The following is a 17,443-nucleotide window of genomic DNA, read 5'->3' on the forward strand; positions in this document are numbered from 1 at the left end:
AGCTGGCCTGAAACTTTAACTTATACACTGAGGTCATCTAGTGTAGCAGCTTGCAGGATCAGAGGTGGCACTGCAAGGTGAATTAAAATACATTTGTGTTTCCTGTACTGCATGTGAAGATCAAAGTTACAGTAGTGATTTTTTCACTGTTTTTACATCAAGGTTTATGTAGAACCCAAGTTTGGCAATGAGTTAAACAATTAATGTGGTCAGAATTTTTTTTATAAATCCTTGACTTTATCTTTACCATGTTATTAAGAAAACAATATCTCCCTAATAAAGCTTTTCGTATACTTCTGCTGCTGCAGTAGCTTCGCAAAGTGAGGTCAACTCACAATGGAGCAGGGAATTTTATGGGGTTTATTTTCTGATTTTCTTTGGTGTAATAGCTGCACTGAGAAAATGACTAAGTTTAATGGTTTAATTATGCAAAAATAAATGGTTTTCGTAACTCCTCCCACTGAACATTCTCTCTCTCAAACAAGATACAGCATCAGAAGAGGCTGATAAGTACTGTGACTTAGTCTTCAAGATTATATGTGTCATTTGATTGAGATTAATTAGGCAGAAATATTCAGTTAACTCTGAAATAAGCCTCTGACTGTTCTGTCTGATGGTTTAAATTCCTTCTTTCTAAGAGAGATATCTATAACCTTATGCCAAGGGATATGTGAATTTAGTAGGAGCGCACAGGTATCACTGTGGTAATGCACTGTTATTTAAGTTAAACAATATACAAATGATCAGAAGTAACAAGGACATAAAAAAGGTGATGGTTTTAATCTGTGATAATAATATAAAATTGCATGAAGCCCAACTTTATATTCTTTTTCATGTAGGCTACGCACTTATTTGATACAGAGAAAATCAGGTCTGTGGATGATAGAGTGATCAGTGTCATCCCTTTACTCATTCAGGACAGAATTTTTATCTCTGTTTTTTAACAAACTAATTCAGTACTTTTTCTGCAACATTTGGGGACTTAGCACACATCTTCAAGCGTTCAGCAGTTGTAATTCTTGTACCTGTATAACTCAGTGTCATATTACACCTCTCGCTTTCATTGAAAAAGCTTTCAAAGTCATTAATCTTCACATCAACAATAAGTCTTTTTTGTAGTTTTGAAAATTAGATTACTATGTAATGGACAGCTGCTATTATGTACCTTGGAACATTTCACTTTATTAATGATTCTTGATGTCTTGTTTTCTCATTATTTGGATTTAGCTCCTCTTTCACTCAGGTATATTGGTGTCCCTAAGCCTTTCTGGGCCACAGCTGGAGAAGGTGGTGATTGACAGGACCCTGGTGGGGAAGCTCATCTCCGACACCATCAGTGATGGTAATTACACCCACGTGCAAATCGATTGCCTACATTAACAATAGAGTAGAGAAACAGTATGTCAACAGGTAGACTAATTATTGCCACTGGGGACTTGCAAACACAACAAGTAATTGCATGTAAAGCCATAGTTACAACCCTCAGGACTAAGAACACTTTAAGAATAATATTTAACATCAAAGTTTTCAGGCTTGTCAAATACTGAATAGGTTTCTAAAATTCAGTTTCTTACACATTTTAATCACTGTAAACATGCCCTTTTAACTTGTCATGTTTATTTCATAAGTTGGAAAATGGGACAGACCAAAGATTAGCCAACTGATTAATTACATGGTATAGTTATTATTAAAATATTTACTTATTAGAAAAGACTGGATAACATTAGTTGTATGGAGGTGTTCTGAATTAGTTTCTAGATTTACAGAACCTCACCATTGTTATTAACTAGTGATTGCTAAAAAGGAAATTTTAGTTTAATGCAGAAGGGAAGTTATGAAACTGTACCAGTTTTCAGCAGCTTTATAGTACAACTATAGCTTTTTCAATGTCTCTCTACAGAGCTTCACTGAGAACCCAAGCAAGTGTCAGTCTTGGCATCTGCATGATCAAGAATATGGTATTTCAGTGCAAGCCAAATTACATTATCTCCCAAAATCTTTAAAAATAGGCCCAAGTTACATTGTTTTAATAAGAATATATGCTAGATTTAGCTTTGATCTTTATCTATTTTCTTCCATACCTAGGCATATATTGAATGTTGGCCTGGTTATTTAAGAAAGCTGCAATACTGTGTCCCACTGATCTTTTCTTACCCGTATATTGTAGTTTAGTCTTGAAAAATAACATTAGCTGTTAGTAGAAACTTTAGTATCAAAAAAATTAACCCTAACCTCATTTTTTATCAACTAGTTACACAGAGGGTACAAAACATGTCTTGACTCCCGTTTTTCACTCTTCACTTTACTCGATTACTAATTCCATCTCAGATTTTTCTGCCCTCCGTTTCCAGAGGGAGGATTTCATACTTTCAGGTGACAAAAAGTAGGAAAGCATGGAAGCTAAGGTTATAACCAAGTTGAAGTTGTTTGTAGAACTTATTTAGAATACTATCTTATTTTTTTAAAAAAAAGTAATTAAATTATACATATTTTGCCTTACAATGGCTTAATATATCATAGAAATACAAACTTTAAAAAAAAATACTGCTAACTAAAAAATTTACAACTAAAGAAATAATAAAGCAACATATATATTTTCCTACCATTATACCTCTCAAACTGCTATAAATAACATTATGTAATGGTTTGTTCTTATTTTCACTTATTCAAGAATTTCTTGTACCTCCATGTTTGATAATACCCATGCCTGAAGGTGAAACAGGACTGCTTCTGTTCACTAAAAGCAAAACTTGTCATTGCAATATTTTTTTCATGAACAACAAAAGAACCTACTTTTGTTACCCACACAAATAGTGTTCAAAATACTGATTTTTATACTGAAATATCCGTATGTGAGAACAACGTCATAATTTTTCCTAGAATAAATTGACTTTAATCCAATGCAATTTCATGTTTTTCCAAGTCTAGGTTGGAATTAGGGTTGGGATTATAAAGTCTAACAAAAGAAAGTTAGTGTTTAGTACAAGAAGTCTGTATAAAAATAACAGTTCTTATTTTATTATTGTGTATGTGTAGAAATGGGTAAGATTACGATCTGCCAAAATTACTTATGAAATGTTGCAATTCTAACTCAGAGTAACATGCCCTCTTAACATTTGGAATAAAGGTCAGATCGTGTGCACAAAATACAGAATTAACATTGCATTTATAATCCTCCTGCCTATAATAAAGTCCTCCTGATTTGTATTATTTATAGACAAAATTTAAAAATAAATTTAATTCGAAATTATAGAAAAATTGTTTTCCTAAAAAGAAATTGTATTTTTCATTTTCTAAATTATTTTGTAGCACTGAGGTCTTGAAGTGCTAGTATATAGAATATTAACTACACTGCCTGTCTCTGTAATCTGACTCTGCAACACATGGGTCCTCTCTGAATAGTGGTCTAACTATGCCTACAGTTGCATTCATGTCAATCTGGTCTCCACTCTTGCCCCAGACAACCACGGATACTGAAAATCAAAAGACTGCTAGTCTCATTCACACCTGCCCAGGATCTTTGAATCCTGCTTTCTTTCCTTCAACCAAAACAAAATTCAGAAGCATCTGAGGTGTGCTGTAGGTCATCTTTAATGTAAACTGTATCTGTGAAGATATAAAAATATTTTAACTATGTGCATATTGAGGATACTATACTGAGTGGCTTTGAATTTTCATGTGTGTTTAGGATCTTGGTTACAGCTTCTAACTCACAATGTCAGATACTTTATCACCGTTTCTTTTTTTTTGAAAAGCTAGTGTTAATGTTACATTTCAAAGGCAATTATTTGGCTTTAAAGTTTACCCTTTAGCATTTGCATACCAGATACTTCAGAGCTGTGCCAGTATATGACTATTGGGAAATGAAAGTGGTTGTAAATCAGACTAAATCAAAGCAAAGCTGAGTAGACAGTTTTCACTGCTTATATGTAAGACTAAACTGTCAATCTACTTATGGATATATAAAAAAAATTTAAGAATCTATGATATTAATCAGAAATGCTTTTTTTTTTTTAGTTTGTTTTTCAGGGGCTGTTCCGCAGGGTTCTGTTTGTTTGTTTGTTTTTAAATCAGGTTCCCCTTTACTTGGCATTTTCCTTTTAGTAGAGGTTTCTGAGTTTACTTTCTGAAAACAGCTTGCTAGCTTTACTTTAAACCTGATTCTCATTATCAGTTTTTCAGGGATCTGGTAATAGTTACCCTGATGACTCACTTCATTCTCAGACATCTCTTTAAATATGGGCACTACTTGAATAGCTGGATAACACTTGGGAAAAATCCTAGATACTATTGTCTAATTAATTTTCATTGTCAAATCAGTTATTCACTTTTATATTGAACTAGTTTGGTCTAGCACCCCCTTATGATAACAGCAGGGATTCCACTGCACTTTTCCAGACTCCGAAAGGAGTCTGTTCCATCTCGGTTACCTGTGTTGTTTGGGTACCCCCATGCGAAGCTTTCAACAAATTCATAACCCCTCTAAAGCATAATCCTGTGTGTAACACACTCCTTGGTGTCTGCAGCAGCACTCAGAACCTTACAATGTCAAAATACCGGATGCACCTCAAGTACTAATTTGCATTTATCATCCTTAACACAAGCAATGCTGTATTAGGTGCATTTCCAAAATGCTCATGGATGTTACTGTAAGAAAAAAAAAAATTTGAAGTCTGAACCAAGATGAAAATGAATGTGGAAGGGCGTAAAACATATGTTTGAATGTGGTGGTAACTTGATATGACATAATTTATTCAGGTTTATGTAATCGGAGTACTCCCTAGGCTTTATTTCTCATTTTCAAGAAGGTCCTGGCAGGATGACACATTGATGTCTTTTAGGAGATCACAGAGGCTTCAGTGTAATATTTAAGACAATGTCGTGAAAAAATTGCTTTTTGCAATGTCTCAGTGGAGGGCTCAGTAATTTGTTTTGTTACTAGAAACAGGCATTACAGTGGTGACAATTTTTATTTGTTTTTCAGCTGTTCTTACAGACAATTTCATCATCTTGTCATTTGAGGACCATAACCAGCTCTGCTTTATTCAGTTTACAAAGAAGATGGATTCTCATGATGTAAACAAAAGACTGGAAAAACTCTCTTGTTTGGACTTTAAGGTATAGCTGTCAATGGTGACTGTAAATACTGCAAGAACTTTACATTATGAATCACTGGTACTCGCTGATATTGAATAGCTGTATAAATTGGAAACCTTTATATAACTGATCAGAACAGCTCAAGTTCTAAAAATGGCAGTTATTGAAAAGTCAAAAAAGATTACATGGCATTCTGAGTTAATGAGTTAAAATACTGTGCCAAGAGGGATCCGATTTTCTGCTGTATTTAGGTTAAGGGCTCAGACACACTGTTGAGTTACCCCTGCTTAACAGATTACCTTGTGTCAGCTGAGCAGCAGTAACTGACCCTTTACACATTCTCAGCATCTAACAAGCATGAAGCAAAATCTGTAATGGTAAACCTCAGTGTAAAAGATTTAAGCTAATGTGTTTTACCTCTTGTTTGCTGTGGGCTAAAAATGCACACATGGTCAATTACTATGGCTCAGCTGATACACATGAACTCATGAAGCTATGATAATTCAGTCATCTGTCTGAGAGCCAAGGCTGTTGTAGTTCTTTGCAGAAATCTTAATTTTCCCTCTAGTTACAGTAATTGTATTGTTGGGAGAGTTGGTTCAAGCCACTGAGCTAGGACTCAAGATACAGAAGCTGAGCGTCTCACCACTAACAAACTCTGCATGTGACCTTAGGCAAGTGACTTGGTGCCTCTGTATCTCAATTCACTACTTACACAGTGAAGATTAAATACTCTTTTTTTCCAGCCTTTGTGTACGGGTGTGTCTATATCACAGTCACGGCAGTAGCTGAAAAGTAGTCTGGAGATAGCTGAGCTGGCTATAACTAGCCGGTTTGGATGTCAGTAGAAACCAGCTCATCTCAAGCTGAATTACACTGTGTCTTGGATGGATTGGGCTGTGTAGAGATAACTTATTTCAACCATAGGGTCTTTGACATCAGGGAAGTGGCTGACCTTAAGTGGAAGTGCTTGATGCTACAACTGTATGAAAAAATAATCAGCCAGAGGCAATTAACTTTGAACAGGCAGAGTACGAAGGGGCTTCATCCAATTCACTGCAAGAATGAAGAAGAGACAAGCCTTTGCCCAAGAAAGGTAGAAAGATGTAATAAGCAAGAGAGAGAATTTGTATTTATTTCAGACTAGATAAATGTTAAGGAAAACAATCTTGTGCTAGCAAATATTTTCCCCTTGACAACCCTTCAGTAACTTGCTTCCTCTCATAAGGGAGTTTGCATCTGCAAAGCAAGCTTTTTAAGAATGTGTTTAATTTAAGTTTTGCCATATTACGTTTTAACTTGCTTGGTAGAAATACTTTCTGCTAGGATGAATATCTAATACATTTTCCAGGCTGTTTCAGTTCAGGGCCTCTTTTCAGCAATGACTTGTGTTTGCGAGATTGATCCAACCTCTATAACGTGGATTTGAGACAGTTCACTGTTCACCAGGAACTGAGCTGATACGTAGTTTACTTTAAAATGATGTGCACTTGTGCCTGGCCTATGGCGTTTGTTAAGGTTGTACTTTAGAAGCAAGGGTGGTGTGTGGTGTGGGGTTTTTTTTAATAGCTCTAAACTTTAATGAAGAAGCTGTGGTGAGCTGAAGACTGCCTTCATCATGTAATTGTGAGGACCATACCTCCTTACTTAATACATGTTTAGAAAATATGTTTTCATTCTGGGTATTGCTGGGCACATTTTGGATCTAATGGCTATGGTGGTTTTTTTCTTGGGAAAGAAGGAAAGCCTAATCCATAAAAAACTCTCTCAGCCCTAGGAAACCAGAAATATCTACTGTACTCCTTAATAGGGTTGTTATGTTCAGTTCTTTGCTGACACAGCTGAGCTTGTAGAAACGCCTCAATGTTAACTTTGCTTTCTCTTGAAATCAGTGGGAATCACTATGGATTATTTCTTTGCCAGCCAAAAAGAGGCATTTGCATTTTTTAATTGAATGTTCTTTTGTGTGAGGCTTGCTAGTTAGGCAGCTAAATATAATTTTTATTATCTTCAAAATTGCAACAGTGCAAGCCAGCAGAAGGTGTTATTCACTACTACAATAATATTATGTCGGCTCTCTGCATTGAATTAAAGTTCTTCATGGCTGCTTTTGGTCAAACTTAAAAAAGCTAGAAGATCACAGACACAGTCAACAGTAGTGTCCTATCAGTAGTAAGAAAAGAAACAAAAGATGGTCCTCAATTGCAAATGTGCAAACTTGCAACAATACATGCTTTAGAAAAAACAGTTCCTTAGCGTTGATTTTTTTTTTTGAAGATGAATTGAATTAAGAGTTAGCTCGCACTGGTATAAAACTACCACAGGATTAAAATATGGAACAAAGATTCAGGAAATTTGAGTGTAGCCTTCGTCTCTGCCTCTGACTTTTGGTGTAGCCTTGAGAAATGTACATATTTTTTTGGTTTAAATTCCCATTTCTAAAATGAGGAAAATGCTTGCTTACAATCATGTGTAATGACATAATTAAATTTCTGTAATCTTAACATTGTAACTTCTTTTGTACCTGGAGAGAAGCAACTTCAGATTGTTCACTGTCCAGCCTCATGGTGGGCAAAGTTGGGAATGCTAGGCAGTACTGGAATACCAGGGTGCTATTAATAATAGTAAGCCAACCATGCTTTCCTCCTCACAGTTTGATATTTATCTAAAAGTTGGGGTTTTTACACAATACATACCCACATGAAAGAATTACTTTCTCTGTCCTCTTCCTTACTAAACAATACCACCTTGTATTTTATTTACACTTTGAAAAAAGAAAGGAAGACTTATTGTATGAATCACTACAGTCTTGAAGATCAGCAAAGTATAAAAACAACTATCATTTGCCTTTTCTCAGTGGCATTAGCCCGTGTTTGAAAGTGCCATGTCTAATGCAAGACGTAAAGGTTTACAAAAAATTTGTGGCTGTAATTGCATGTGAAATTGTTATGAACAGTTAATGCTGCAATACAGCATTACATCAACTTCATATATAGTTTTAATTCAAGTATCAGCTACCTGTTAACTTTTATGTATGTTTCATCTTTACACTTCTAAAGAGTATTTTGACAAGTAAAACACAGGATATTCTAAAAATATTGACCTTTTTCTAGTTTTCCCATCTGTGATTTTTTTTTTAATCCATTTCAATTTACTGAAGGAGGAGACAGTACAAGGAGTTAAATGTTTACCATGAGAGGACAACATTGGTAATTACTTTGATTTCAGTTCCTTTTGATGTGTATTCAGGGGATGAAGAGGTCAATAATATTATGGCCATGCAAATAGAAAAGGGTTCTTTTTGACCATATAAAAAACAGCAAAGGATTATTAAAGCATTAACCTTGATTTTAATGGCCTTGGTTGAGTGGTGAGATCACAATTTGGATGAGCCTGATTATTTACTAAATACAATACATAAATGCAACGGGTTCTTAACACCCATTGCACTCTGGCATTATCGCATTACTGCCATCCTTTGTTGCCTTGCAGACAGGAATATGAAAGCAATCTGTCATGTAGTGAGACTGGCTCCAGAAGCATTTCTCTGATAAGAAGACCCCCTGCCCTTTGCTAGTGTCTGGTCCAGTAGGCTTAGCCATGCGCTTAATCCCCAGAAAGTGGTTCGATTATTGCTGACCAGCAATGGCAAGATAGGTTTTTTTTCCCCTAGCTATCAACCTTCCATTAATTCCTTAAGCAGAAATGCGGTGCAATCTATATTTCCTTGGCATGTGTCACCCAGATGGTGCACTGCTCATGTTTTCAAATAACCACGCTCCAAAATAACAGAGTTTGAATAATAAATTCCACAAATCCTTCCTGAGAAAGAGGCACAATTCTCAAGAGCTGCATAAACTTTACGCATGATGCTGTAGCTCATCCGCATTATGCAGAAAAGTATATATTTTCTTGCAAAGCGGATGTTTGTATCTGGATTCCTTCATTTAGGGAGAAAAAAGAAAGATATGTGTTTGCTTAAACACTGTAGAATATATTTAATATTTGATTATGTCTTAAACACTAGCCTTAGCTCCCTGGTCAGCTTTGCAGAACTTGTCATTTAATATGTCTAAGCTTAAATCCTGTGTGTAGGTCGATGCTGTCAAGCAACCATGACTGTACATTCTGGTATTGATTGGAGTCATTGCAGTGAATTCCTTCTTAACTCACATTCCTTTCCTTCCCAATCCCCTCCCCATAGATAAATGTGTGAGCATGTCTTTTTCTGTCTGAGATATTTTTTACATTTACAGACAGCCTATATGAAGATATATGTACACAGTCCTCTGTGTATATATACACGTTCTCTTTTACACATCCAAAGTAAGTGTTCCCAATTGCTCCTACTGTGCTATTTTATCACCTCAAATATTTCCTCCATTTTTTTTCTTCCATCAGATTTCTTATATTGATATACTTGGACCAGAAGGTAGAAGGATGAAACGTCACCTGGCAATAAACTGTATGCAAGATATGGTCATTTGCTGGTGGTCAAGAACTAGTGATGAAGCATGGCCTTGGTCTCCTATTTCCTGTGAGAGGGACAGAGCCAACCTATTGCTCTTAGGCTGTGCCCATGGCAAATTGGAGGTAAAGTGCTAAACTCTCTTGTTACATGATTTTTGGGATTTGCTAAAGAAATAACTGTTCAACTTAAATGCATATTCAGGTAGATATAAAGAACAGATATGATAAAAACATAAGAAAAGAAGTTCAGGCATTCTAATCTTAAAAACAAAAGTTTGTTATTTAATGAAAAAAGCACCTTATTTACTGTATTTACTATTTTCACATCAAAACTAGCAATCTGAGAAAGGAAGTTAGGTCTTTATAATAGAAGAGCTTTGGAACTGCTAACACTGATAACAAAAGTGTCAAAGTGCCACTAGAAAACTCTAATCTGAGTTAGAAATCGTAGCTGTTGCATGCTTGTCTAATGCAATTGTTTTACATTGTCTGCAATGTTAACTGATAGGCATTCAGCATCTATTTTAAGTGTTTTATTATAAAATCTTAGCTACACCCAGCTGCTGCTTAAATTGTTGCTATGAATATTGATCAAATCAGGGACCAACATTTTTCCTAAAAAAAAAAAAAAAAAAGTCAAAATTCCCCATCTACAGGTGAGAATGTAAGCTGCAAGTTAGAACAAGGCTACAAGATGACCCTCTTCCTGACACTTTCTTAGCTTACCTTTTTAGGCAGATGTTTCCATTTCATCTATTCCATTTTTATTTCATCTGTTTAAGAATATTTTAATCCAGTTTCTTATGTTAGGTGAAAACTTAAAAATGAAGCTTTCTGGGCATACTCTGAAAAGGACTGGAGGCTAAGTATAAAACGTAAAAGCTGTTTGGACTAGCTTCTTGCATAGATGGTCCTGTAGTTTTATATTCAGTTTATCTTAAGCCACTATTAATATGGACTAAAAAGGCACTGACTGTGGGAGAAGAGCACAAGCTTGAGGATCAGCTGTGGAATAGGTGTTCTGGAGCAGCTATTACAGGCTATTTTCCTGTAGGGAAAATAAGTAACACTTTAGAGTAAGCTGTTCTCTTTAATTAGCGATGATGTAAATGTTTTAATGTCTTGGAATTATTACTTTGATAACTAATATTAATTTCAGTGAGGTTTGTTTTTTTTTTTTTCCTTGGGATTTTCTATATATTGAAAGCAAAAGAGGAAAGGTAGTTGAGACAGCTTTTCTTTCTTATTTCAATCATTATTCACGGTAGAATTTAAGTTTACATTACCTCCAGTTCTGCCTTCTTTACTTCTTTTCAGTTGACCTCTCCCCACTAGTGGTCATCTTTGACTCACCTCTCTCCTCTGCCTGATATACACCTGCAGTTTGCAATTCCCCCTGCAGCTATGCCCAATCACATATGAAAATTACTCTGATAGCTAAAATGTGCGTCTGTTCTTTGTAAGTTTTTTCAGCCTAGTCCCTGTGCCAGTTTGATTTTATGAAACTTCATCCTACTGAACATTTCAGATCTTATTTCTTACCATGAGTTCTGTATGCCCAGGTTCTGACAGTGTCATTCGGATGCCTTTTGTTTCCTTCCCATGTCTTCCAGAAAGCTCCCTAATACCAACGTAGCAGTTTGCAATCTCTAATTTCTAAGATGTTTTTTAGAGACTCATTTCTTCTGAGAAATTCACAGAAACCACCCTGTCAGTTTAAAGCTTTCTCCATTTCATTTTACATGTTATAGGAAGATTTCCAAATTACAGCATTGTTCTGCATCTTTCAATACACTTTTATCCTTTTCTGGTTTAGACTCTAAATTGCTCAGGGCTGAGGCAGTCTACTGTAGTCCCAAGCACACCACTGGTGCTTAACACAATAATGATAATAAGCATGCACTGAGCCTTTAGGCCTAAACTCATAATACTTTTAATTTAGCCCATATTGTAATATAAATACAAGAACATTATTTTTAAAAGCAGAACTGCCAAATTTAGCTGTTCAGTTGATTTTGCTTTTCTGATTCTTTGCCTGTACTTGTCTAATTCTAAGATCTTCAGATGAAATTTCTTTTCCTGTATTTGTCAATAAAATACCAAGTACTATGCCAGGGCTATGGAAAACTTGGTCGTATATAGATAACAAACTGTCTTGATGGTTATCAATTAGTCTGTTCTGTGTACTTATCACTTGGATGCTCAGTGGGCTGCCGTGTAAGGCTCAAGATACTCTGCATATACGCTTCCCCTATGACATGTAGCGTATGGTACTGTTTCTTTTTTTGTGGCTTTTTCTGGCATTCTGTAGCACTCTTTATGGGCAATAGTTGGATTCCTGTGCATGGATGGGGGATGTCATAACCCAGCATCTCTAGAAGTAACATCAACCCCCAATCTGCAATTAACTGAGGTATATTTTTCCCCTACAGAGTCTTGGAGAGGAACTTTAACTTAACACCTTCAACTTCTGAGGGTCATTTGATAGCTTAAACATAAGCAAAAATGTAGTTAGTGTTTCTATACAGCTTCTAAACAGTTACTCTCCAGGTCATATACCACAAAAGTACAATGTTTCTGTAACTATGCTTATTTGCCTCTCTTTGCCTCTATTCTCTTACCGTTTGTAGTGTTCCTTAGGTATAGACCTGAAATAAAAACATGACAGGCCACTGTTACCTGTGAAAGTAAATCCATATTTATCATATTTGACCAATAATATGAATTTTCTCCCAGTAAATGATTATTGTCAATAGAAGAATGAGAAGCCTGAACTGATTCAGTTTGGAGCATTCATCAAAAAGAAGTGTAGTAAAATAATACCACCAATATTTTACTTGAAAATAGTAGCATTGCTTGGATAAAACAGCTTAGTTATCTAGAACTAAGAGAAAAGCAGGAATTGCTGAACATCTAGCCCATAAAGAGCTATTTGGCACATTGGGTTTATGAAAAATTAAACTAAGCCTGGGGAAATGAACAGGTGCTACCCACAGCCATTCTACAGCACCTTGCTGCTGACTTATAAAAACCACAAAAATATCTGCCAGCTACTGACACTCTTACTGTTGTGGCAGAGCAAAAGTAAATGGGGTACTTAAGTGATACTACTTTCTCCCTGGAAGAATTTTCTGAGTTATATTTGCTGCCCACCAGAAGAGTGGTTATTAGGATGAGGACAGGAATAGCTCTGGGACAAGGCAACTCAACCCTTCATCATGATAATATCCTGTAACTACATGTTCTGCATTGGGATGATTCACATTGCACATACAGTGTTTGGGGTATTGTGTACTTAAGCAGCTTTTCAACTTAATGGAGGAAATACATTTTACATTTTAAATACACTATCAATTTGATTTTAGATGTGCTGTGTGGCTTTCTGTTTTAACATTTGCTACTATTAAGGCTAAAGGTAGACATTATTCCTCTAAAACCAGAAAGAACTTTTCCTCGCAATCTTAACTTGTTTTTGTCTCTTCATTTTTTTTTCTGACATCAGTGTTTACTATGTTGAATGTGGTAAGATTTGGTGGGGAGTCATCCCCTGAAGAAATAAAAGTGCTTTTCTCTTTAACATATGACTTTGCTTTGGTGTGCGATGTACATTTACATACATGGATGTGTGTTGCTGCAGGAGTATTTGTCTGTTGAGCCTTTGTCTGCTTTCTTCTGTGCATTGGTTTCCTCCAATAAGCTCATCCATTCTCCAGTTTATTTAATTATTTCCGTTTTGTTTGTTTCTTCTTTGTCAAAGTACCAATGATCAAGGATGTTATTTACATTGTCTCCCTGTGGAGATAATGCTGGTATTTTGATTTCAAAACCAGAAGAGGAATCTTTCAGAAATAATTTCAAACAATTTGCTATAAATAAATAGGATCTGATGAGAAATCATCCTTGGATTAAATGCTTTGAGAGAAAGTCATGTTAAAATCAACATGAACTTTATTCTGCAAACATAAATTAACAGGTGATGATGCCAGGGCTCAGTTACTTATTGTAGTACTTTGCATTTGTCTTTGCCGTGTTTATTTTCACTCCATTTGGTGCCGGTGTGAATCACTGAAATTATACTTCAATCTTGTGGAAAAAATATTTGCCTGAAAAGGATATTATTTTTCTTCCTTCCAAGAGATAATATTTAATAGTTATTGCTTCCACATTGTGCCTCACACTTGTGAAATAAATGCAACAGATCTTTTATGAGTGAGCTATCCTACAATTACTGTAGCACTCAGAGAAACGTCTACGGTGTGTGTCTGAATAGCTGAAATACCTCTCACACATAGAGCAAAGAATGTAAAAGCCTTGATGTCACATTGGGTTAAAAGTTCAATGAATAATGTGGGATAAAGATGATGATGATAAATTTTGAAAGAAAATAAAAAGAAATGTTGGCTGAAAATCTAAATAACAAGAGTGCATGTGGGACTGTAAAAACAATGCAGCCAAATAAGTAACCTGGAGTAGAAGCCTTGCATTTTCATTTTAGAAATGTTTAAAAATAGTGTGGGTTTTTTGCTTCCATCTTCACAGTGCTGCATTTAAAACTATTTTACTCTAGTGTACACTACACTTCCCACTCTACGTTTCTAATTAAAGTGTTTGTTGTTATTTGGAGCCTCACTGTGTGAAATTAAATAAGCTTTTTTTTAGCATCCATAAAATAAATCAAACATTTTTCTCATCTGAAAGACACAAAATTCAGTCACAGCAAGCGTATTTCCCTGTTTCTTCTGTTTTTCTTTTTTTATCTGCCTGCTAAGCCAATTTTCTGCTTAAGAACTACTGGTTAAAACTCTTATTTGTTTTGATATGTGGATTTTATCCTTTCCCAGCATTCTATGCAAAATACTTCAATTTTAAGTGTTCAAAGATTTTGCACAGAGAAAGGTGATACTGCCTACACAAGCTAGTGCTATTATTTCTTTGAAACACAAAATGAAAGAAAGTAATCTAACTAGCATAATTCAGGTCCTTTATTTATAAAGGTTAACAGATTCCTTTACTTGGATTGTTACGATTTCTGACTCTAGGATTTAAGAACTTGACGGTATCCCTCACACTGCTGATTAGCTGATGCAGAGCACAGGCCAGTACTGCGAGGGGAAAACAATGTGAAGCTGCAGTAGTGGTGCATGACTCCCACATTAATAACGGGAATATGTGTAAATTATGTGGACAATATTTAAATACATTACTGTATTTTTGTAGCATACATGTCACAAAAATAAAAGGGACTTCATAAATTTTTAATTATTTATTTATTTTACAGAAAGTAATTGGTTTTACTTCATGCAAAGTACTTCCAGAAATCTTCCCTTGAAATCCAAGGCTAAGTGCTTAGTCCAAGATTTATGGAAAGCACTTAATGTTGGATAGGATTATATACTCCGAGATGTGATATTACAGCTCTGTCCTTTTAGATCTGCTGCCCTGGTCCCCTCTTCTGCAAATCCTACAGTTGTCCTACCCACTTCTGAGGGAACTCCTCCAGCTTTTTTCCACAAGCAAATGTATTGTTAACTTAAAGATATATTGCTGTTTTAATGTTTCCCTTTAGGGTTCCAGAGAACTACTGCTCACTGGGAAGGAATCCTGGTGGATTCCTTTAAATGGACTGCTAAAGCACTATATGTGCTACATTTACTAGCATGTGGCTGCTTACTAGATAGAAGAACAATTGGCAGGTAATGGAGTACCATCTTCCGGGAAAAAAGATGTTTTGATTGTTAGACTTGTTATTTTTCAAAGGCATTATCTCAGCCTTATTAACATGTTTGTGTAGTTGTATGTCTCTCTGCTTTACTTTTCCTGTTAGCGGCATGAAGAATTAATAATTAAAAGTCATTTCTGACAGAGAAACTCAAATCTTCCCTCTCAGATGAAAGAGAATAGAATTTTTTTTCCCCCTTCAGAGTGCCAAACACCAGTTACATTCAGCAAAACTGGAAACCAGAACAAAGAGGTCTCTCAGCTTGGTACTTTTCCTCCAAGAGGCACATGAGGCCACTGATGCATGAGAAGCAGCTTATCTGTTCCAATCTAAGGAGAAATGTTTCTCTTGTTTTCAGACAGAGTATGAACAGTAGTCTCTAGAAAAGTTTCCTTTAAGCCTAATTTGTTTAAAGATTATGTCACAACTTATGATTTGAAATGGAGCAAATAGTCTTCCTCTCCTCACAGGAACTTCCTAGTTTAGAATTGTATTACATACGGCAGCCAGCCCTACCCTAGACTTAATTTCAAGGATTTGCTCTCAAAATTATGTGAAGCTAGGAATCCTGTCATCTCAAGGCTCATTAAATTAGCCTTCCAAAATGTAAGATTTTACTTGCTTTTAAATTCAAAGTAGTGAGCAACGTTTTGTCCCACTTTTTCTCTAGCAAGGCAGAACAAAGTTATTAATTGGATTTTGGTTGCTTGCTGACTCTCGAGTGATCAGATGACAGCATTTATTTTTCTGTTACTATTTCCATTGCTGTTTTCCAGAGCTGTAAAAGCCATGTTTCCTGTGTTTTCTTCTCTATTGTCTTAACCTTCTAGGCCAGTGTCTCTTCAGAATTTAATAGTGCTTTCAGTCTTTCATCTCTCATAGGCTTGATTATGGTGTGGATCTTCATGACTTTCTTGTAGCTTGTGAGGAGATGTCCAGAGAGGAACACTGGTTTTGGGATCAAAATATGTGGGTGAATAATGCAGTGCATTGAAACCTGCCACAGAAAGACAGAAATCTGAGTCCCAGAGGGCCTCAAGGCTCATTTCACTGAAGTTATGGAAGCTTTGAATACTTGCTTGGGCAAGATTTCTGTTTCACATATTTGAAAGGCAGCTACCTGGGTCTCTATACATACTTTTAGGGAAAACTGCAGAACAAACAATAACACTTCACCTTGTCTTTATTTGGGGTTAGAGAGCTCTGTGGTCACAATAGTCTTTTGTCCACAATAACGTCTTTTATGGGTGTCCTTACTATGCAATTTAACACCTTAATAAGCTACACATTTCAGCAGTTCTAATATCTGCACAGTAGCCACTGCATATTTTGTGGGCATAAATTACCAGCTGCAGGGGCTAAGTCAGTGGTAAGGGAATGGTAGAGGTGAGGAAATGTTTTTCAGACTATATAAGTAGTTTAATCTTTTATTTCCTCTTTGGTATATATTTTAATTGATCACTACTTGTTGAAATTGGCTTACCTGTTTTTTACAAGTTGGATGCATTGGCTTCTGTATTAGATGCTTTTGCATTAAGTGGTTCTTTGCACGTCCCTCACTACTCATCTTTAAAGTAGCTGAGATTTTTGCATTAACTGGCAGCTGACTTGCAGCCACAGAATTGCAATAATCCTTTTTTCTTTGTTTTGAAAGAGAAACCCTTTTACTGACAAAATAAGTAAACTGTCAGAGCAAAACATCCTAATCAGTCTGATCAACATGCCGAATAACTTGTTTATAAATTCATTGGTTGCTTCTGAACTAATGGGTGATATGCCAAAAAAAATTCTTATTCTTTTCCTTTGCAGGATGAAAGGCTAAATTATATGTTCAGTTGGTCTTGTGATCTGTGGAAATAAAATTTCCACTACTTTAACATTGTGTTTCCATTTCTGTTTTCAACCTGAAATTTCTAGATTTCTTCCCTCACCCTCTCTCTGCCCTTTAATCACATTTGTTACCCCTTTCAGTGTAAATGGTACTTGTATACCACCTGGGCTCAAAAGAGTGGGCTTCCAAAATTAGTGGCAGGTCAGCACCTTTAGTTTATAGTGTGAAGAATGCTATGGGTATACCTGATGGTGGGGTTTGACTCAGTTGGACATTTTCCTCTCAGTCTTTATTTGTGCATGAACAAACACCAAGTTTCTGGCTTC

The 17,443-nt window shown here is 35.8% G+C and overlaps 1 protein-coding gene across 1 annotated transcript in view; it reads left to right on the top strand.

The window, feature by feature from the left end:
* The window catches only part of WDPCP (WD repeat containing planar cell polarity effector), an 88,849-nt gene that overhangs the window by 13,533 nt on the left and 57,873 nt on the right, over positions 1-17,443 (top strand). The window contains exons 6-8 of the mRNA XM_010087893.1: positions 1,228-1,342; positions 4,985-5,118; positions 9,499-9,690. Coding sequence (XP_010086195.1) covers positions 1,228-1,342; positions 4,985-5,118; positions 9,499-9,690 — 441 coding nt within the window. The remainder of the gene's footprint in view (positions 1-1,227; positions 1,343-4,984; positions 5,119-9,498; positions 9,691-17,443) is intronic.

Source organism: Pterocles gutturalis, unplaced genomic scaffold (genome assembly GCF_000699245.1).
Source record: "Pterocles gutturalis isolate BGI_N339 unplaced genomic scaffold, ASM69924v1 scaffold33156, whole genome shotgun sequence".
In the NCBI taxonomy this organism is placed as follows: Eukaryota; Metazoa; Chordata; class Aves; order Pterocliformes; family Pteroclidae; genus Pterocles; species Pterocles gutturalis.